The sequence below is a fragment of the Paramacrobiotus metropolitanus genome, unplaced genomic scaffold (genome assembly GCF_019649055.1).
Source record: "Paramacrobiotus metropolitanus isolate TYO unplaced genomic scaffold, Prichtersi_v1.0 Parri_scaffold0000013, whole genome shotgun sequence".
NCBI classification, from domain to species: Eukaryota; Metazoa; Tardigrada; class Eutardigrada; order Parachela; family Macrobiotidae; genus Paramacrobiotus; species Paramacrobiotus metropolitanus.
In genome coordinates this window covers 136,101-155,289 of record NW_026570233.1, presented here as the reverse complement: position 1 = coordinate 155,289, position 19,189 = coordinate 136,101, and the positions used below count along the sequence as shown (strand labels likewise).

General features: G+C 43.4%; 5 protein-coding genes and 1 long non-coding RNA gene across 6 annotated transcripts; 1 reads left to right on the top strand and 5 right to left on the bottom strand.

Annotated features, from left to right (window-relative positions):
• The first annotated feature begins 3,029 nt into the window (after positions 1 to 3,029).
• Positions 3,030 to 3,688, top strand: LOC129584454 (uncharacterized). The gene is made up of 4 exons (XM_055476619.1): positions 3,030 to 3,097; positions 3,168 to 3,236; positions 3,357 to 3,467; positions 3,569 to 3,688. Exons 1-4 carry the CDS (start codon positions 3,041 to 3,043, stop codon positions 3,677 to 3,679), a joined length of 348 nt encoding a protein of 115 aa, XP_055332594.1. The 5' UTR covers positions 3,030 to 3,040; the 3' UTR covers positions 3,680 to 3,688.
• A 309-nt stretch (positions 3,689 to 3,997) lies between these two features.
• LOC129584368 (uncharacterized) lies at positions 3,998 to 5,607 on the bottom strand. Its single transcript, XR_008689878.1, has 3 exons — positions 5,115 to 5,607; positions 4,597 to 4,841; positions 3,998 to 4,349 (listed from the first exon to the last, which is right to left on the bottom strand). It is a non-coding gene; the product is annotated as an uncharacterized LOC129584368 (long non-coding RNA).
• A 321-nt stretch (positions 5,608 to 5,928) lies between these two features.
• LOC129584365 (uncharacterized) lies at positions 5,929 to 8,712 on the bottom strand. Its single transcript, XM_055476525.1, has 4 exons — positions 7,129 to 8,712; positions 6,972 to 7,040; positions 6,672 to 6,782; positions 5,929 to 6,383 (listed from the first exon to the last, which is right to left on the bottom strand). Exons 1-4 carry the CDS (start codon positions 7,645 to 7,647, stop codon positions 6,279 to 6,281), a joined length of 804 nt encoding a protein of 267 aa, XP_055332500.1. The 5' UTR covers positions 7,648 to 8,712; the 3' UTR covers positions 5,929 to 6,278.
• Positions 8,713 to 8,816: 104 nt separating this feature from the next.
• LOC129584366 (uncharacterized) lies at positions 8,817 to 9,829 on the bottom strand. The gene is made up of 4 exons (XM_055476526.1): positions 9,745 to 9,829; positions 9,532 to 9,600; positions 9,311 to 9,421; positions 8,817 to 9,164 (listed from the first exon to the last, which is right to left on the bottom strand). Exons 1-4 carry the CDS (start codon positions 9,784 to 9,786, stop codon positions 9,060 to 9,062), a joined length of 327 nt encoding a protein of 108 aa, XP_055332501.1. The 5' UTR covers positions 9,787 to 9,829; the 3' UTR covers positions 8,817 to 9,059.
• Positions 9,830 to 14,624: 4,795 nt separating this feature from the next.
• On the bottom strand, positions 14,625 to 16,175 carry LOC129584438 (uncharacterized). Its single transcript, XM_055476597.1, has 4 exons — positions 15,317 to 16,175; positions 15,179 to 15,247; positions 14,969 to 15,079; positions 14,625 to 14,882 (listed from the first exon to the last, which is right to left on the bottom strand). Exons 1-4 carry the CDS (start codon positions 16,034 to 16,036, stop codon positions 14,781 to 14,783), a joined length of 1,002 nt encoding a protein of 333 aa, XP_055332572.1. The 5' UTR covers positions 16,037 to 16,175; the 3' UTR covers positions 14,625 to 14,780.
• Positions 16,176 to 16,739: 564 nt separating this feature from the next.
• Positions 16,740 to 17,573, bottom strand: LOC129584181 (uncharacterized). Its single transcript, XM_055476301.1, has 4 exons — positions 17,445 to 17,573; positions 17,305 to 17,373; positions 17,084 to 17,194; positions 16,740 to 16,841 (listed from the first exon to the last, which is right to left on the bottom strand). Exons 1-4 carry the CDS (start codon positions 17,571 to 17,573, stop codon positions 16,740 to 16,742), a joined length of 411 nt encoding a protein of 136 aa, XP_055332276.1.
• Between the last annotated feature and the right edge of the window lie 1,616 nt (positions 17,574 to 19,189).

Here is a 19,189-nt window from a genome sequence, read left to right as displayed (position 1 = left end):
ATCAGCTGAACAACCAAATGTCCTCCAAACAATTATTATCTTAGCGCGATTTCTTGGCACACCTACCCAGCAGGAGGGGCATGAAAAAGGATGCACGCGATCACGCTTCCACTGTATTGTGCGGCTGATTTTACTACTAAGTGCACTCTCCATCAGCACAATTTACGCCTTCTCTCTAGTAATGCATTTCATTCACAATGGCAGGCGTGCACCATTTGTTACCATCTTTTCTTACGTCACGTCAATTGCTCATCCTTTACGCTCCTCAGTTATGATCGTTATATTTTGCTGTGTCCACCAGAATCTATCGCGGCTGGAAAACGCTACTCGAAGCGTTTTGTGCTTCCCACTTCCTGGTGGCCTAAACACGGTGCATTCCGTAAAGTATGGCACCCGTAATGCTGTAATAATTTTCCTGGGTCTTTCCTGGTTATTGTTTCTCTGGGACTTTGGCGCATGGCTGAACGTGGGAGAAAAGGTATACAGTATCGGATCTCTAACCGATCAGATAAGTCCTACCATGCAAGAGATGGGGATAGCGTGGACGAGGTGGAAGTTTTACTTACTGTGGTGCACTCTTTCTTACATACCACTGATACCAGTCGTGTACACTCTTGTTATACAGACCTCGTTTTATCTCAGTGGATATATTTTGTACAAAGGTCAATGCCAGTTTCTAAATCAGCTGCGGCAACTTCGCGCCGTCGGTGGCCGGGAAAAGCTCCAGCAAAATTTGAGGGTGCTTCTGAATTTCCATAGAGCTTTGTTCGAGTTATCTAACATAATCGATCAGTCATTCGGGTGGATCGCAGTTGTTGCATACAGTGCAGATTCTTTCCAGTTTCTAACACACATCGCCGAAGCCGGACTATTGTCCGATAAACCAGATTGGGTCCAAGTGATCGGAGCAGTGTACTTTGCTGTAGCCATGATCGCGTTTCTTTTTCCTTTTCTGCAGATTGATAAGAATGTATGGGTTGAAGTAGAATTTTCCTATGCTACCATTGCTGTGCCATGCTTGTAGTGCGTACTTAATATGTGCGTGTTTTTAGGATTCCGCGATTGAAGCTGAGCTTTGCATTCAGTCTCAAGACGCTATGTCACTTATTCTTAATTCGCAGGTAAAGCATGTATAATCGCCATACCTTAACATAAAATCTTTCCAGATTACAACAGCAATTTTATACCCTTAGGGGAACGATTTACATGTTATTTTGAACACACTGACACGTTCGCATGCTAAGCTGAAACTGCAAACGATAGCCGGTGGTTCGATTCGTCTAACGTGGTCTCTGATTCTCAAGGTGAATTCACGCTTGTGCAATAGGACATATCTTATACTCTTTTATTTTTTTGTTATATTCCAGACATTTGCTTTGCTGGCATCCATCACCATCATTACGAACGAGTTGACATCCAGGGACGACGTCTCCCACAAAATATTTCAAAATTGCTCGTGTGCTTCCCTTTAAACCAAGTAAAATTCTAAACATGTTAAACGGAAATGCGACAAATTTAAAAGAATATTGCTGGCTGAATGTTGTAGCATATCGTTACCGAAAAATATATAACATGTGTTGTATACAAGTTGTACATAGAATGCAGACAATTACAAATTTGTTGAAAGTAAATTAAATGGAGCTAGAACCTTCGTAGCTAGAACAACCGATATGATCATAATTATAGTAACTGGCTGACAGTGTGCCTCATACAATTGGCTTAGCTACATTTCGTTACTGCCGTCGGCTTGTAATTGATCGGTCGGCAACACAGAAAAAGCATCGTAGGGTCACCGTGACTCCAGCCAGTCATCTCTATCATTCCATAGATTCTGTTGTATTTTACAACTGTGTGTGCATGCGAGTACCTCTGTGGCGCGTGTTTCATTTGTAGAAGACTGGTATTGTGCGGTAGCAAATACAAATTTTAACGCATGCTGACACTTGGGAATTCTCTATTCCAGTAATTACGAGAGTACGACAATCTTTGGGCAGTAATCTGCAATTCAGGAATCACACGTTCAGAGCGTGGGATATCCTGTATCCAATAAGTTCGGAATTTTCTAAAGTTACGATATGAGGCTGCTGGGTGCACACTGCGGCAGTTGATAAGTTTAGATTACAAAATGAAAGCGAAATTCGTTGAACGACCAGTCATCATCCGGACCGTTGAAATACTGTCTGGATTACTTGGTATACCGGCTGTTGATCCCAAAAATACAGCATTAAAATACCGATCACGATTGCATTACTTAATACGAATAATCCTGTTTCTGGGCTCCTTGTCAACGAGCGCTATCTGTGCTGCTGCTGTGGCAATGCAGTTCATACAAAGCGGCCGGCGTCTTCCGTTTACCGACATAATTTCTTATTTTGCCTTGATTTTTGATCCTATACGTTCTCCGATCATCATTCTAACGCTCTGGCGTGCTGAGAGACATCTGTCACAACTGAACGATTCTCTCCGCCGAGTAATTTTTTTTGCTTTCTGTGATGGCGCAAACATTGTTCCTTTATTAAAGAATGATCCGCATAAAACCATGCTTTTATTCGCCTTCATAACCATCGGCTATTATCTCTGGAATTCGGCCTCCTGGACCACTATTGATGACAAAGCATACAATTTTAACACGTTGACTGATAATTTCAGTCCAACGCTTCTTTTACTGGGGATATCGTTAGTCCGGTGGAAATTTTATTTAATTTGGTGCGCCTTAGTGTTTCTGCCGTTTATTTATGGCATCACTGTGCAGTCGCTGTATTTCATCAGTGGTTATGTCCTGCATAAAGGTCAATTGTACTTTCTCGAAAAGTTGCAGCAGGTCAGCGTGTCAGACGGAAGGGGACAATTCTTACAAAAACTGCATGACCTTTTAGCTTTTCATAAAGCTCTATTTGAGTTGTCTGAAACCATCAACAAATCATTTGCATCGATCGCGGCAGCTGCCTACTACCTGGACTCTGTTACAATGCTGACACATGTCGCTGCCGCCAGGCTGCTGTCAAATCACCCTGAGTGGATACAGTTTATAGGGGCAGTTATGAGTGGATGGACTATGATTGCCTTTCCGCTACCGTTCTTAGAAATCGATGCAACGGTGATTATAATTATGTACAGCCCCAGAAACTTTTGACGATATACTACATCACCATTAAATTATTTTGCAGGACGTTGTTGTGAGCACTCAACTGTACGTTTTATCTCGAGATGCGGCATTACGTGCAATGTCTGAGCAGGTACTTCAAGGCACGCAGACATACGAATGTGTACTTCGATCTTCAAAACTGCGTACTCCGATCTTTTTGGCATACGAGCTGCTAATAAAAAATGACTGAATTGCGAAAACAATTTTCCAGAGCGATGACGTCAGGAAACTGTTAACGGCTTTGGTATTTTCTCAAGAAAAGTTGAAACTTCAAGCAAGAGTCGGTGGATCACTGCATCTAACCTGGTCTTTAATGATAAAGGTATTTTACTCACTGCATTTCGCTAACATTGCAGTTTCATACAGTTTTGAGTGCAATGACTTCACCTAAACCTTGTATTATTTTGTTTTTCGTGTTTCAAGACGTTTGCTCTCGTCGCGACCATCATTGTTGTTGCCGACGAACTTATCTCAAGCGATGACAGTTCCGGGGAGAATTTTCGGAACTGCACCTGCAACTGCTTGTCAGCGTGAACTGCAGATCAAAAATAGTTAACATCCCTTTGAATACGAACCAGGCTTTAATAACCAGAATGCTACTGTAATCTGAGCAACCACATATATCTGTATTATTTGGAATAAAAGCGTTTATTCAGAATTTTCGCAAGCGTTTTGACAGTTTTAACATTATTGTTTGTTTAAGCGGCATTGCCGTCAAGATCTGCGAATGCAACCGCTAAATTTCAGTACACACATTTAGTCGATAGAAAATTTGTATTCACAGGTGTGATGTTCATACCATCGATTTTTTGCAAAGATTAGTTTCGGTACTATTTGCCTGTTTGCCGGGTAAGGTAACCAGGTACTAACGCAAAAAAACTTCTTTTACCAAACTCGTCCGTAATACTCGATGTGAACTTCAAGTAGGCGCGAGTACAGGATACCGCTAAAGACATTTTTGAAAAATATGAGTCACGCACAGTCTTGGAAAACAAATATTTAGTGTCATACGAATACCACGCAAGCCAGAAAGTGCATGGGTAACGTCGCTACAAACACGTAGGTGGATACAAGGTGCTGAACGATATAGCCCCGGTCGGGTCACCGGTGGAATTGACACACCACGATCCTCCGTATCCCGTTTGAATGTTCTTCCAGGATCCATCTGCGTTGCACTGTGGCACATACTTATCCATGTCGGACACTACAAAACGTAGGGTAGGAGTATAAGCTGTAGAGAAAATGAAATGCAGCGTTTGGCATAGCTTGAAATTCTTGAATGGGGTTGTATAATGAATACTGATTGATACAGATTTTTTAGCAAATGATCATGTGAATGCTCATGTTATGTTTACCTGATGGATGTAAACATATGTTTACGTGCTTTTTTGTATCAGTTTATTATGTAAACGCGAAATGACTGGAAACACAGCACCAACAACAGGACTTACAAGTCGAGTCCATTTGCTGCCTTCTTGCTAAGTCGCACGTGCACTGTCCCACATTCCGGAATTGATTAGCGTCTTGCGAATAGCGAATGCATGCTGACTGGCAAAAGCTTCCTGCATGCCGCAATCGGGATAAGTCAGATTTGTTGTGCCTCCTCTGTTGTTGCTACAAAAGGGCCGCCCAAACCAGTGCACAACACAGTTGAATGTGCCGTCGGGATTGCACTCAAGGAAAGCCAAATCGAGCGCTGAAAGGTGATCAGTACTAGTAGCGATAAATGTAAGGTACAAAAAGTGCAGTATCAAAAAACCTACTACAGTATGTAACAACTGTGAGTAGTAAACGCTACGTTGTGGATTATTTTGCCTAAAACGCATGTTCTCACGTTAATCCAGTCAAGTGGCTAATATAGGTACAAGATAACGAGCCATCTTGTACTCAGTGCAGGAAAGCCTATTTAACATTGGATCTAAAAATCCAGTTATAATAATGGGGTTTTTTACTGGTGGTCGGCGCTTACTTCCTAGGCAGGTTTGTTGTTGAACGCTTAACACTCTCTCTGTGCAATCGCAAAATTTCGTGTACTGGTCGATAAACCGTCCGTTGGGCAAGGTGAAGCCGTTCGTGGCGTTGCATTTTGTTGCATAGTCTGGGGCCGGCGTATGATTGCAAACTGGCGTATTTGTAGTTTGCAACGAAACGCCTCCGATCATGGCATAACCGACAACCAACAATCTCCTGATCCCCGAAAACATAACGTATTCGTGGTAACGGGGAACGCAGTCCTCCACTACTGTAAAATAAAAGGCGGGAAACACCAAGTCCAGTCCTGCAAATGGACAAAGTTAGATTGCACTGTAACAAAAAAGGATACGCTAATTGCACATTTTTCAAACTGCTCTAACGGCGTGACAAGAGTCTGCTGCCAGTTTTATGCCAAAAAACAGCGTTTTTTACGTCGGGCAACGAGCTCAAGTGTGGTTGCAACTTCCGGTCCGGTAAACTATCAAACCAACAAATTGCCATTGTTTTACACATAATACTATTAGGACGTGCGAGAATTTGCACCTAAGAAACCTCCGAAAGTAGTCTCTTGTAAACGACCAACAAAGACTACCCGGTAGCTGGTTTGTACCATATTTTCCACTTCATGCATTTTGCCTTTGGCGTTACCGCTCATTCGGCATGAACTATGATTGCGTAGCGTTTGCAACTACGGTAGTATGCTACTTAGGGCACGCTTGTGCGCCTGCTTTTGATAAACAGTTATACAGTATGTAGCGTTAATTCACTTTGTGTTAATTTAAATGAAAATTACGAAGGTATATGCCGGTAAAAGTTATATCCAGCAGATCCCATTACCGCTGGGAAAAAAATCTAGGAACTGGAAAAGCGTAAGAAAGCAGAAAAAATTAATACTTTTTGCCATCGACATCATTAGAAACACGTTAGCTGTGCTCAGTGCAAACAATACGAGTGCTCGATCTGAATAACAAAATTAATGTTATTCAATACAAACGGAAGCGATCACATCATGTATGACATGCATCGAGGTCACTGTGACCTTTCATTAAATTGTAATTTAAATTACTAAAGTAGACATACAAGCAAACCAGACATACAACTGAAGTAATAACACAAAAATGCCTTGGCAGACGTTGCCATTGCCTGGTTGGGCTTTTCTTCAAGTAATCGGAAAACTGCAGTTCCGCAATTGTTGTTGGATATTGTCATCCTTCGGCATCAGCTCGTTGGCTATTACGGAGATAGATGCAATCCAAGCAACCGTCTGCATGTACAAAATAACAGAGAAAAATTTCACAGGAGCTAATGGCATGTGAGCCCTAATGCTGCACTACTGTAATTACGCAGGTGTATTCAAAACATTTTTGGCCAAATAATTCACATCGCAGCTGAATAATTAAGCTTAAGCTGGTATGAATTTTAAAGTAAAACAATGAACCGATGAAAATGACAAGCTCTAAATTTCTTAGAGTTCATGGTGGCATAGCAGGGGAAAAAAATTGCAATTAGCGACACAAAATTTTCATTTTATCCACCGTTTTCTGTACAGTACCTTAACAATTAAGGACCATGTTAGGTTGAATGATCCCACAGCTTTGATTTGAAGCTTGAGCTTTTGCTGGGAAAGTAGCATGGCATCCAACAGTAATTTCAGGTCGAATCCCTATGGAAAAAAAGAGACGAGTTAGTCTGACAATGTGGAACTGTGATTTGCTGGTAAGCACGACCAGACTCCACGTCTACGCAAAAGGTGTATGCAAAATCCTGGCGGCCGGTAAAGTTTGTATAATCGTTAGACCTAATCCTTCCCTAAACCTTTTTATACAGAAACAATTGCAAGGAATAAGCATACCTCCGGCCAAGAGCACAGTGGTGGCGCTTCTCGGGAGAGCATACATAATTCAGTCTCGCTAATGCAATCCTGAAAATGGTCTGTTTGCATTTGAATGGAACATTTAAACATTTGAACTGAAAACAGAAGTTGTTGCATAACACAAAAGTTGACTTACTGTCTGATCGATCTCCAAGAACGGAAAAGGAAACGTTACCATTGTCGTAAAAAAATAAGCCATTCCAAAAAATTCGATCCAAAGTGGGTTGCCCGACAAGATATTCGTAGTCGCGGTATACGTTAGCACAGCTACTGCATCCACGTAGTACGCAATACCGGCAATCCAACCAAACGCATGACTGATGATTTCAGCCAAATCAAACAACACCTTGTGAAAATCCAGAAGAACTTGCAGTTTTTTCATAACTTCTTGTCGGCCGTCCCCAACGCTGACCTTTCGTAGCTGTTCCAGAAACTTGCTTTGCCCTGATCGCAAAACGTATCCACAGAGAAAAACTAAAGCTTGAATGATTGTCACATAAACAAACGACGGCAGTGCCAGGATACACCAAATTAAATAAAATTTCCACAAAGCCAATGAAATTCCGAATGACTGCATAGTGGGACTGACTGTGGTAACTAGTGTCGTAAATTTATAACTGCTGTTTCCGAAGTGACCCACGTGCTCAAATTCCATATATAATACACAGCAATCACGACGACCAGAATCGTTAAAGCATTATGCGCGCCGTTTTTAGCCAGCTCAGCCGTGTTCGTACCGTGATATAAAGGGAACAGTAGTACCCGTTTAAAAGCAGCAACTATTCCAGATAAATGCTTTTCGGTAAAGCAGAATGCCACTATCAAAATCGGGGAGCGTAGTGGCTGAATAATACCGGTGAGGTATACGATGATATCTGCGAGAGGAACACGCCCATCAATGCGAAGAAATTTCATAACCAATCCACCCAGGAAGAACCCGCTGATTGTCAGTGAGCACGCCAGCAGGATGGCGCGTACCAGATGATGGACATAAAAACGCTTTGAAATATTGGTGGTTATGCCGAGGCATCTCAACATAGCTGTTGCACACCGAATAATACTATATTCTGCTGGTTGTTTGCTGCTTGTGCATTCAACCTTTTCTAAAGTCATTTTCTAGGCTATTTATGCGCAATTATTAATTTAATAAAAAATCGAGGCCCATACTAGTAAAAGTTACCTAGCTAGAAAAATAACTGTCAGGAAAACCGTTATACCGTGCTGCACTCCGCGCAGAGTAAAACATGCATTCAGTAAAACATACATTCGTAACTCCTACAGAAAAATTCTGATGGGAATTCTCTGGATGCGATGAAAAATTGTCTCGCTCAAGAAGGAAAACAAGACACGTAAAGGAGAGGCAGGAAGGCCTCCCGGTGGTCCCAGGTCGTGCTTAGCTGGACAAATTATTTATCACACACCTAGAGGAAGCAAGCTGTTGACCAGCTTTCCGTTACGTAACGCATCTGCCTCTGGAGGCATGACATAGCAGGAATGCCGTCATTCCCAGCATGATGAACCAACATGAGAAGTCTTTGACATGTATTTAAATTTGGTCGTGTGGAATTAGAGAAATATTTTATTAAGCTCATGTTGCAACCAAGTAGAGCTTGCAACTGTATTTTTCTGCTCAGAAATTTAAAACAAGGCGGTACTGCAAAAACCTTTTTGTGTCTTTAAAATGTCGTCAGTAACACTCTTGTTTCACAATTGGTTGACACGAAGGAAATGACGAAAGTTAGTTGTGCTGCGAATTATCGTAATTTTAAGTCCTCTTTTGAAAGTTTCATAGTTTTATTGTTTTGGACTTGATTAAATTGTACACTTGCCTTGAAATTGCTGGTGCACACTACTTACAAATGTGGGATTTTGCTAAGGGACACAGAAACAGGAACTTTCCTAAATACGGCTTTACACAGCCATTTACAAGTCCTGAAGAGTCGAAGAAGCAGAGAATTAACAAAAAGACAAACCAATTATATTGCTAACGTAGTTCCGTTGCAAATGAAATGTGATGAAACAGTCATCTTTGTTCGTCCTGTGCCAGGACATGGGACACGTTTTCATTCATTGAAATGAGGAGCTGGAGTTCTGCAGCCTTTGCTGAATACTGTCATCTTTGGAGATGAGTTCGTTGGCGATCACAGTAATTGAAGCAATCAAGGCGAACGTCTGCAGATACAACCACAAGTTCATAAAGAAGGTCAAGGGATCAGATACGGTACATAAAATTTTAAAAAATGGAAAAATTGATTGTGGCTGAATTGCAGTTTTATGAGGAATGCGTAAAATAAAACTGAAAGTACTGGAGACATCACCTTCGTCATCAATGACCATGTTAAATTAAACGATCCACCGGCTTTTAATTGCAGTTTCAGCTTCTGCTGTGAAAGAAGCAGCATATCCAACAGTAGCTTCACTTCCGACCCCTGAAAAAGGCTTAATTATCAGGTTAATTTGGTTTGCAGTCGATGAAATGTAATACAACGAGTCGGCGCAGCAAGGTTTGTGTAGTCCTTCAGATTGCTCAAAATAGTACCTGCGGTGCAGAAAACAGAGGCAACGCTTCTCGCGACAGGACATATAATTTGGTCTCAATAATGTGATCCTAAAAAACATGACAATTTTTTACGCATCAGTTAACAATTATGACAAGGGTAACGAGTTTTGCTCTCAAAGACAATGTTTATTTTCTGTTTGAAAGCGGTCACTAAAAGGTACGTAGTTACAGAGTGCTACAATAAATTCATACGGTTTCATTGATCTTTAGGAATGGGTAGGGAAAGATGATCATGGTTAGGAGGAAAATCGCCGTCCCAGAAAATTCAAACCATTGCGTCGAGCTGGTCGACAGTAGTTTGGCCCCGGCGCTATGCGTTAACATGGCCGCCGCATCCACATAGAACGCAACGGCGGCAATCCATCCAAACGCCGAATTGATTATTTCCACTAATCCGAATAACGCCTTGTGGAAATCCAACAGAAGCTGCAGTTTGTTGCAGAATTCCTGGCTTCCATCGGCAACAGTAGTTTGCCGCAGCTGAAGCAGAAATAACTTCTGCCCTGAACGGAGAATGTATCCGCTCAAGAAAAACAGCGTCTGAATGACAATTGCATACACAAACGATGGTAAAGCAAGCAAGCACCACATTAAATAAAACTTCCATCGAATTAATTTAACACCGAGCAAGTCAAACGTGGGACTGATCTGATTCCAGAAGGATTCAAACCTAAAATCAGTATTGTCGGTCGTCGTCCAAGTAATTAAGTTCCAAGTATAATATGCGAGAGTCACACCACTAATTGAAGTTAGCGTTTAATCGCTAACTTGTTTTAACGATGCGAGAGAAACGCCGGCAAGAGCTACTCTCTTTCTGCACAGGACATTAAAGATTAGCCGCCGGACTTTGAGCGAACCGACAGATGCATTTTCTCTTCCTTCCTGGAATGTAGCACCAGCATGTGTGCCAGCGAATCGCCTGCCTTTCCTGTGCGGACGGTGTGCAAACTGCCTTTTGCCTGGACTACCTAACCGTCAGTTCTATCTCACGCTGGCCTAGTTGTATTTATCGCATTGGTGTTTTTCGGCATGTGCGAGTCCTTTGCCTGTTATCCTCACTTTTCGTGTGTGTCAAAATTGGATGTTGATCATTGAAAGTTAACGTTGCAATTTTCCTGTTATCGTTGTTGTCAGCATTGTGTTTTCACATAAAGCATGACTGGACGGCGCGGTAGGAGATCAATGCGCCGGGACCGCCTGCGACACGGCCAGCTCGCGGCCGTCCGCGTGCGCGCGCGAACCCTATTACCCGTCCGACGGCATCTGGTGGAAGTACTGGCGCGGGAAGCACAGGAGATCTGGATTCTCAGATTGCCATGGCAAGGCAGCATTTGCAGTCGTTGTTAGCGCAGAAGGATGCGGACGTCATCCCTGTCTTGTCGACATCAAGGCCCCACCACCACAGCCTCCACAGCCACCACCGACGGAAACGACTATAGCTGAGCTCGCGATGAATCAGCAGAATCAAGCTGTCCAGCTTACTCAGAAGGTCAACGAGGCCCAGGCGGCGCCATCCACCAACACCGGAGCGAGGTAACAGTAAGAAACCGCCACCGTTGCCGGCTGGGTTCCCAATTGTCAGTGAAATGTCTTGAAGAACTGTACGATCTTACGGTGAACGTTGACTTGATAAATTGCTTAGAGCAAATACCATCATGTCGCCGATTCAGGAAGCTAAATTCGAGATTAGGGATGGAAACTTTATTCTTTCTGATTCAAAGCCGAAGAAGATTACGATTACCTCGTTCACTCTGTGAACGAAGCATTTATTGTGTTTCGCCGTGTGCGCAGTTATTACTATCCCGCTCTTCAGCAACCGCTCGATTCTTACCATGATTATGACTGAAATGGCAGGTGTCTACCTGCCGCCAGTGTGGTTGGAGTATGATAAGACTTTTCGTGCCTGCCGCATCCGTGATGTCACTAACCATGATCAGTGGAACCTGCTGGATCGAAACTTGCTGGACCGCTGTATAGCCAGGCATCCGCTTCGCTCATCTGCCATTATGTCGCGACTGCAGCATTGCGGACCATACAGATCAGGACTGCCCGAAAAAGCTCCAGATCACTGCACAGGGACAGAAAGACGCAAAGGGATCGGCCCTTTCGACACATCCCACAGACTTGTGCAGGAACTGGAACAACGGAGATGCACCAACGGTTCGAACTGCCGCTTCAAGCACTTGTGTGGAACATGCAGGGCGGCCGACCACACCGTCCACGAGCACGATTCAGCCCAGCATAAGCCTGCCAGTAGTACTAACGCCAAGGCCGGAGGTGGCGACGCCCGTTTCCGACGGAGACTCGCTGAATTACTGGTAGAGCATGATGACCGTGAGGCTGTGTGTTTCTATTGCAGGGTTTCAGGTTTGGCTTTGCAATCGGATATAACGGCCCACAAGTGCGCCGGTTTACCGCAAACGCACGTTCAGCACTCCAAGATCCACAGGTCATCACCGCAATGATCATGAAGGAGGTGCAAGCCAATCATGCAAGGGTCCATTTAAAGTGCAGCCACATCCGAATTTTGTTTGTGAATCCACTTGGGCTGCGCCCGAAGCGACCGTCAGGCCATCGAGTTATTATGGATCTGTCGCAACCATTCGGACTGAGCGTGAATGATTTTATTCCGAAAGATAAGTATTCGCTAACTTACGTAGGCGTAGATGATGCAGTTAAATGGTGATGTTTCATGGGCGGGGATCGTTAATGGCAAAAGTAGACATTGAGAGCGCATTTCGTAATTTACCAGTCAGGCAGAGCGATTGGCATTTGCTGGGATACGAATGGAAGGGCAGTTTTACCATGATGTAGTAGTCCCGTTCGGTTTACGTTCAGGCCCGTATTTGTTCGACACCTTTGCCCGCATGCTCGAGTGGATATTCAAAAGTGTACGGGAAGTGATACGTTTCTTCATTTTTTGGACGATTTTTCATGTGCGGTAAAGCAGCAAGTTGGGCATGTGGGCGGTTAGTAATGCAGGTTCAGTCAGTGTGTAGTATTTGGGTGTTCCGATCAATGAGAAAAAAGTTGGTGGGTCCGGCTACGGTAATTGAATTTCTCGGTGTAGAGATCAACAGTGAAAGCTTTACCTTATCTGTCGGCCGCTCGTTTAGCAGAGTTAACAGAGTTACTCGAAAGCTTTTCCGCATGTACGCAATGCAAAACAGGAACTTTTGACTTGATTGGTAAGCTGTCATTTGTGACGAAATGTATACCGGCCAGCCGAATATTTTTGAGACGCATGATTCAACTGAGCTGCAAGGTGAATCGGCTGTATCACCAGTTACACTGACGGAGGATTCCGTCGTGATGTTGCGTGGTGGAGGAGTTCTTACCGGCATGGAACGGGACGGCCGGCTTTGTACAACCAGAATGGTTACCGGCAAGCGTACTACATCTGTACACTGACGCGGCAGGAGCGATGGGTTTGGAGGCACGCTCGGTAATGAGTGGTTCCAGGGCGCGTGGCCGGGTTGGCTGCTAAAGTGAACCCACCGATAACGTTTCTGGAAATGTACCCAATCTATGTAGCGTGCGTTATTTGGAATGAACAGCTGTGCGGAAAACGAGTGCTTTTCATTGCGATAATACAGCGACAGCTCAGACATGGTCAGCTGGCAGTTGTAGGAACCAGCGGTGATGGAGCTCATACGCAGAATTCTTTGTTACGGCGCGGTTTAATTTTATTATTAGAATTACGCACATCGCTGGCGTTGATAATAGCACTGCTGACGCATTGTCTCGATTCCAGTTGCAACGTTTTCGTCAGCTCCATCCTTCAGCGGACGCCAACGGTATGTCGGTACCGGATCTGCTTACGGCTGAAACCATTCCTCATCGGAAAGAGCCTCCCATAACAACCTCGACGCCGGCGCTCTTTTCGCCGCCGGAGTGGCTACTTATCTACCGAAGAGCTTACGCAATTGGAGAGCTTACGCAATTGCAATTTTCCTGTTACCCGCCTTCCCAACCCTTTAGCAATTAACTCTTGTCTTGTTGACTTCGTTAGTTATAGCAGCACCAGTGTGAAACTCATTAAAGGCCATTACTCACTCGCGCTGCTCTCTCGCTATGTTACTTGCACAGAACCGCACCGGAAGGCAGCCTGACATCCTGGCCGCGTATCAGGATCCAGCTCACTCCCTGGCCACGAATCAGGGGTATCACCCCGCAATGCACGATCAGGTGTCTTCGACCCCTGACCACGAATCAGGGTCACCTGGCCACGGACCAGGTGACACTGCTTTCCATAACACGTATACACGCTCCTTCCGGTGGCCGAGCATGTTCTGACGTTTTCCGAGACTCCGCAGCCGAGTGAGGCCAGCCATATGCTTACAAAACCATGTCAGCGTTTCTCGAATACATCGTTAAACATTATTAGCGCATTACGAACGCCGCGTTTAGCACGTTCGACTGTATTGGAACCGTCTTGGAAAGAATAAAACAGAACCCGGCGCAACGCAGTTTCCAGGCATGAAAGGTGTCTTTCCGCACAGAAGAACGCGATGATTATGAGCGGAGAACGGATAGGCTCGATGATGCTTTCAAAGTAGGTGATTATATCAGTGATGGGAACTCTGCTACCGATTCGCAAAAATTTTACCACGAGCCCTCCAGTGTACACTCCACTCATCGTCAATGAACTTAATAATAAGAATACCCGTACAAAAAGGTGAAACGTACAGCGAACATGATTTGAACAGGAGCTATTAATGCCGAGGAACCGCAATAAAAATCTCGAAAATCGGATAATGTTAGGATCGACCGGTTCTTTTTTCTCTGTAGAATCTATCTTATTTAGAGGCATCTTTCTATCGGCCATGTGACACACTATTACCATCGTTTATGAGAGTTCTAACTTTAGACAAATTTCGAGATCTGAGGTACAACTGTACCGACAGCAGCACTAAATTTTAAAGTTTTCTCCTTTCTTCTTGCACTTTCCCTTTCCTGCACAGCGAAACATGTTGCCTTCCGGATAAAAAGTACTGAAACATCAGTGTGCATTTGATCAAGACATTTGACACTTTGTAAACTGACGGGTTTATTGTTTACAATTGCCCGGCTAAAACAGTTCCCCAACCTTGGTTACACAATGTATGCACTCGTAGTGTTGGATTATTTGAAGCACTATTTTTCGTGCTACTCTGATTCCCGGTAGAGAACTCTGCCAGCACCATCAAACAAAGAAAAGTTATTAATATTTGTTGGGAACGTCAGGATCATGCAGTGCCGCAGTTAGGTAACAGATTCTGTGGGGATGAGTCGGCTTTACTGGTGATCTCATTGGCAGCAATGCTGATTGTCGCAATTAAGGTGAACGCCTGAAAACCAGTACCGAATACTATTACCTAGCGTGCTTATAGAACTACTTGATAAAAATAAGTATTCATTTATTTATAAGGGGGACCTTCAGAATAGCGCCGCCATTAAGTGGGAAAATTCCACCAGCGTAGATGTCGAACTTTAACTGGCTTTCGTGCAGTATGAGAGCATCCAGATGCATCTTTACTTCGACTGCCTGCAGATTTCAGAAACGTTAGCGTGCAGTATTTTATTCGTTGTTCACACTTCAAACAGACATGTTAACAGTTATAAATTAACAAAAATTTAAGCGTACCGTGGAAAAATTGTTGTTCTGAATTCCTCTTTCCAAGAGATAGCAAGTGACCTTTTCGTATTCTCGCACCTATAACGGCAAAATAATCTTGTGCTACTACGGAACCGTTGCAGAACAGATAATCACGCGTACTTGTACCTTGAACGAAATGCTTATTAACGGATAATGAAACGCAATCAGATAGAATCCATACAGTACTACACCGGTCAACTGCCAGTAACTGGGGTTTGACGATAGCACTTGCACCAGTGCTGCACTGAACAGCATAACGGCCACATCGGTGCAGAACAGTGCGCCAGCCGTTCCCTGAAAAGCATCGTTGATACATTCGGTCAAAGCGTACAACCGGTTCCGCATCGACAACAACTCATCAATCTTCTGTGTCAGCCCAGGCACAGTTTTGTTGTGACACAACATATTCGCAAGTTCCTGTAGTTGTTGGTAGTATTCATCAACGCCTTTCTCCAGCTCACGACAATGCAGATAAAATAGCGTTTGTATCAAAAACGAATAAGCACCCGGCAACAGACCAATACAGCACCATCCAACATAGAACTTCCAGCGAATTAAAGTGATTCCTAGCTTTGAAAACGTGGAACTGTAGTTAGAGAACTGGGCGGTAATATTGTCGATGGAGAAGTCACCCTCTTTAATCCATTCACTGAAGTCCCAAAAAACAAAGCTTCCCAGAGACGCCAACAAGAGGGAAAAGCCGAGATTGGTAAAATCTGTATCACGTCTCTTCTGCACAAGGTTCCTTGCAGCGTGGAGCTTAGGGAAATGATGCTTGCACGTTATAATGGTCACGAGGGCGAATGGCCCTCGCAGTCCGCGCGAGATATCCTGAAGGACGTCCATGGTCTGAAGGTGCTCTGATTGTTTGCCTTCATTCTGCACAAACTTGCCAATGAAACCGGCTACAAAGGTCAGCGCTGCCAGAAAGCCGTTGCAGATCAGCACACCCTGGATGAACCGGATGACAGCAATCTGCACTCGTTTTTTGGAAGGAGAAATGCGGTCATCTGACGAATAACAAACCCCTAACAGAGCGCTCAGCGCGCGCAGTAATAACTGGTCGTGAATAAACCTGCACGTAATTTTCATTTGAACGAGAGACGCTGAATTGATGCTCATATGAACGCTACAAGGCTACACTGCTGACTGATCGACGATGGTTAGCAATAGTCAATCATCGGCATCTGCTATACACTTACTTTGTTCTGTGGAAAAATAAAAGCAATCGTGGAGAACCATGTGTGCGCTGCCTTCCGTTTTCGTTATTTCTCGCTTCTTCCCTTTCTACCGGAAATGTACGACGGAATGGAATGTGCCAGATATCCACGTAAAAGGGGTTAGCTAAATCACCGACACCACGAACCGCAAACATTATCTTAACTGTCTAGCAAGCATCCGCAACTTGATCCCCAGCACTGATTTTCACCGTCCAGCAGTAATAACAACGACAAGCAAAACTAAAAGCATTCACTTAGCTCGAAGCTAGCATGTATACGAAAAAGTGACCGTACGGCTGACTGCATGTTGTTCAAAAACTGTAAGACGTTCAAGATGTGGTATTCGTTTTCGTCTTTTGGTGAATGTCGACAGAGCCCTTTGATATGAATTCGTTGGCCAGTACGGTTATGGATGCAATAAGTGCCACGGTCTGCAGATTAAACAACAGAAATTGATATTTTGACTAACGACTACAGTTACTCTGTAGGTCTAACGATTTGTTCAATATTTAATTTTAGAAATATCAGCAAACCGGCTGATTTCAAACAAAAACTATGTAAGTACTTGTATTTAGTGTTAATTAGGTAAGGTCATGCGCAGTGTAAGCTGCAAACACATGCTGTATAGTCTGGATAATGTGCTGTACTTTCCGCATTGGTAAATACAAAATACCTTTATCATCAGAGGCCAGGTCAGATTAAAAAATCCAGCGACTGTCGCTTGTAGTTTTAGTTTTTGCTGGGCTAACAATAACATCTCAAAGAGTGCCTTCACTTTATTGCCCTAAAACAAACAGATTTCGTTAAGCGCTTCAAGCGTACCTACGTTGCTGATACTCGTAGCTTGCACTGGCAACATTTTTTAAAACGTGAATATTTATTAAAATACCTTACCGGTAAAGGTGTTGTTAAAGGAAGAGCTTCCAATGTTAAATTACATATTTCTGTTTCGATTATGGAATCCTGTAAAGTTCAACTGTTCTTAAGTTAGGCTTATTTTCTTATAAGTTTTACCAAGTGCCTCAGAATTTTACCAAAGAGTCCACTTTCAAAAAGGGATAGGGAAACGCGACCAGTATAAACCCAAAAATAACTGTCGGAAAAATCTGAAAATAGTCCGGGTCGTCCGATAAAAGCCTAAGATTTGCAGTGTATGTCAACATTGTCGTGGAATCAACAAAATATGCAACAGCCGCGACCCATCCGAAGCATCTGTTAATAGCAGTAGCCAGTCGGAATAATGCTTTGTGTAACTCCGCTACGACATTCAGTCTATGACAGATATGGTGCTCTCCATCAGCGATGTTTATTTGTCGCAGTTCCTTCAACAATCGCTTCTGTCCGGACCATAGGACATATCCGCTCAAAAAGAACGTAATCTGGATAAGCCTGCAGTATATAAACGCTGGATGGTTCAATAAGATAAATACCAAATAAAATTTTCCGCGGGTCATCGGAATTCCCAGCGCCTCCATTGTTGAGCTATTGCGATCCAGGAAAGTGTTGACAGTGAAGCGGAATTCATTGTCCACTCTCATCCATATTACCAAATCGATAAGAAAATAAGATAGAACAGTGACAATAAAAACTCCCAAAGCCATACGTGATCCGAGGTCCGCGTTGGCTTGCACGGTTGTCCCATCCGGCATGGTAAACTGTAAAACTCTTCGAATGGCGACATCTAGTTGAAAAACATGCGCTTGTGCGTAGGTCACGGCCATGATTATCAAGGAAGAACGGAGTGGTTCAGTGATACCCTCTAAATCGTCGACCAGGGCAATGAAGCTAATGTGCCCTCCCCGTCGAATGACCCTTATTATGCTAGCGTAAACCAGAATCGCATTCACTGTACATGTGCTGATTATCAAAAAAGACCGCACAATATAATGCAGAGAAGTGCGTTTCATGTTCTTTTCCTTTTCTAAAATCCCGCAGAGTTTAAGCAGATATGTCAGAGTACACATGTATGAAGCGTTCGACTTCTGTTTTTTACAAGTCATTTTCCTTAGTGCACAATAATCTCAAATTAACGATGACTGGTATCGGTTTGGAATATTGGTGGAATTTTTCAAAACAGACCAAAAAGTTCAAACGCTGTTGCCATAACAAGAAAGCTAGTGCAGTGTTTGTATTTTATTCTGTCACACGAGTCTTTTTCATGCAAGGTTTACGTTACACTTACAACCTGTATACACATTTTAACATCCGTTTGTATGTACATTACTGTTTGGTATCTCTCCTATGGGAATGACCTTGCAGTTAGTGCTAAATGTTGACGTACAATGGCGCCCAATTATCGTTCCAGTTGCGAATATTCGTACCTTTAAAAATGATCTAACGAAAAATGCATTTACCTATAAGATATCGTTTGACTTTGATTATCGTTTGTCGTTCCTGGTTCCGTCGATTTTTCAATACCAGATCGCATGCAAAATGAATACCGCTCATTCTGGTCTGTGCACGGTATCGGATCAAAGTGGAGACCGCATGCGAATTGTATCAGAATTTGGAACCCTTTTTTGTTGTGAAAATAGCCGCTTTCTAATCGCGACTAACAACTGTTTAATATCAGCTCGCTGCAGTTTCAGTAACGATGACACGAAAATTTTGGTATCCTCGGGTAATTATCAGTTTGTATTACAAATGACGCCTGCGTAAATCCGCTAAACTCAACCCTGAGAATTAAGTAAGAGGCACAGCACAGCCTTATTCAGTTTTGGTCTCAAACGATCATTCTGAAAAAGGCTTTTGGAACCGGGGTTGGACCTCGTTTTCTTCG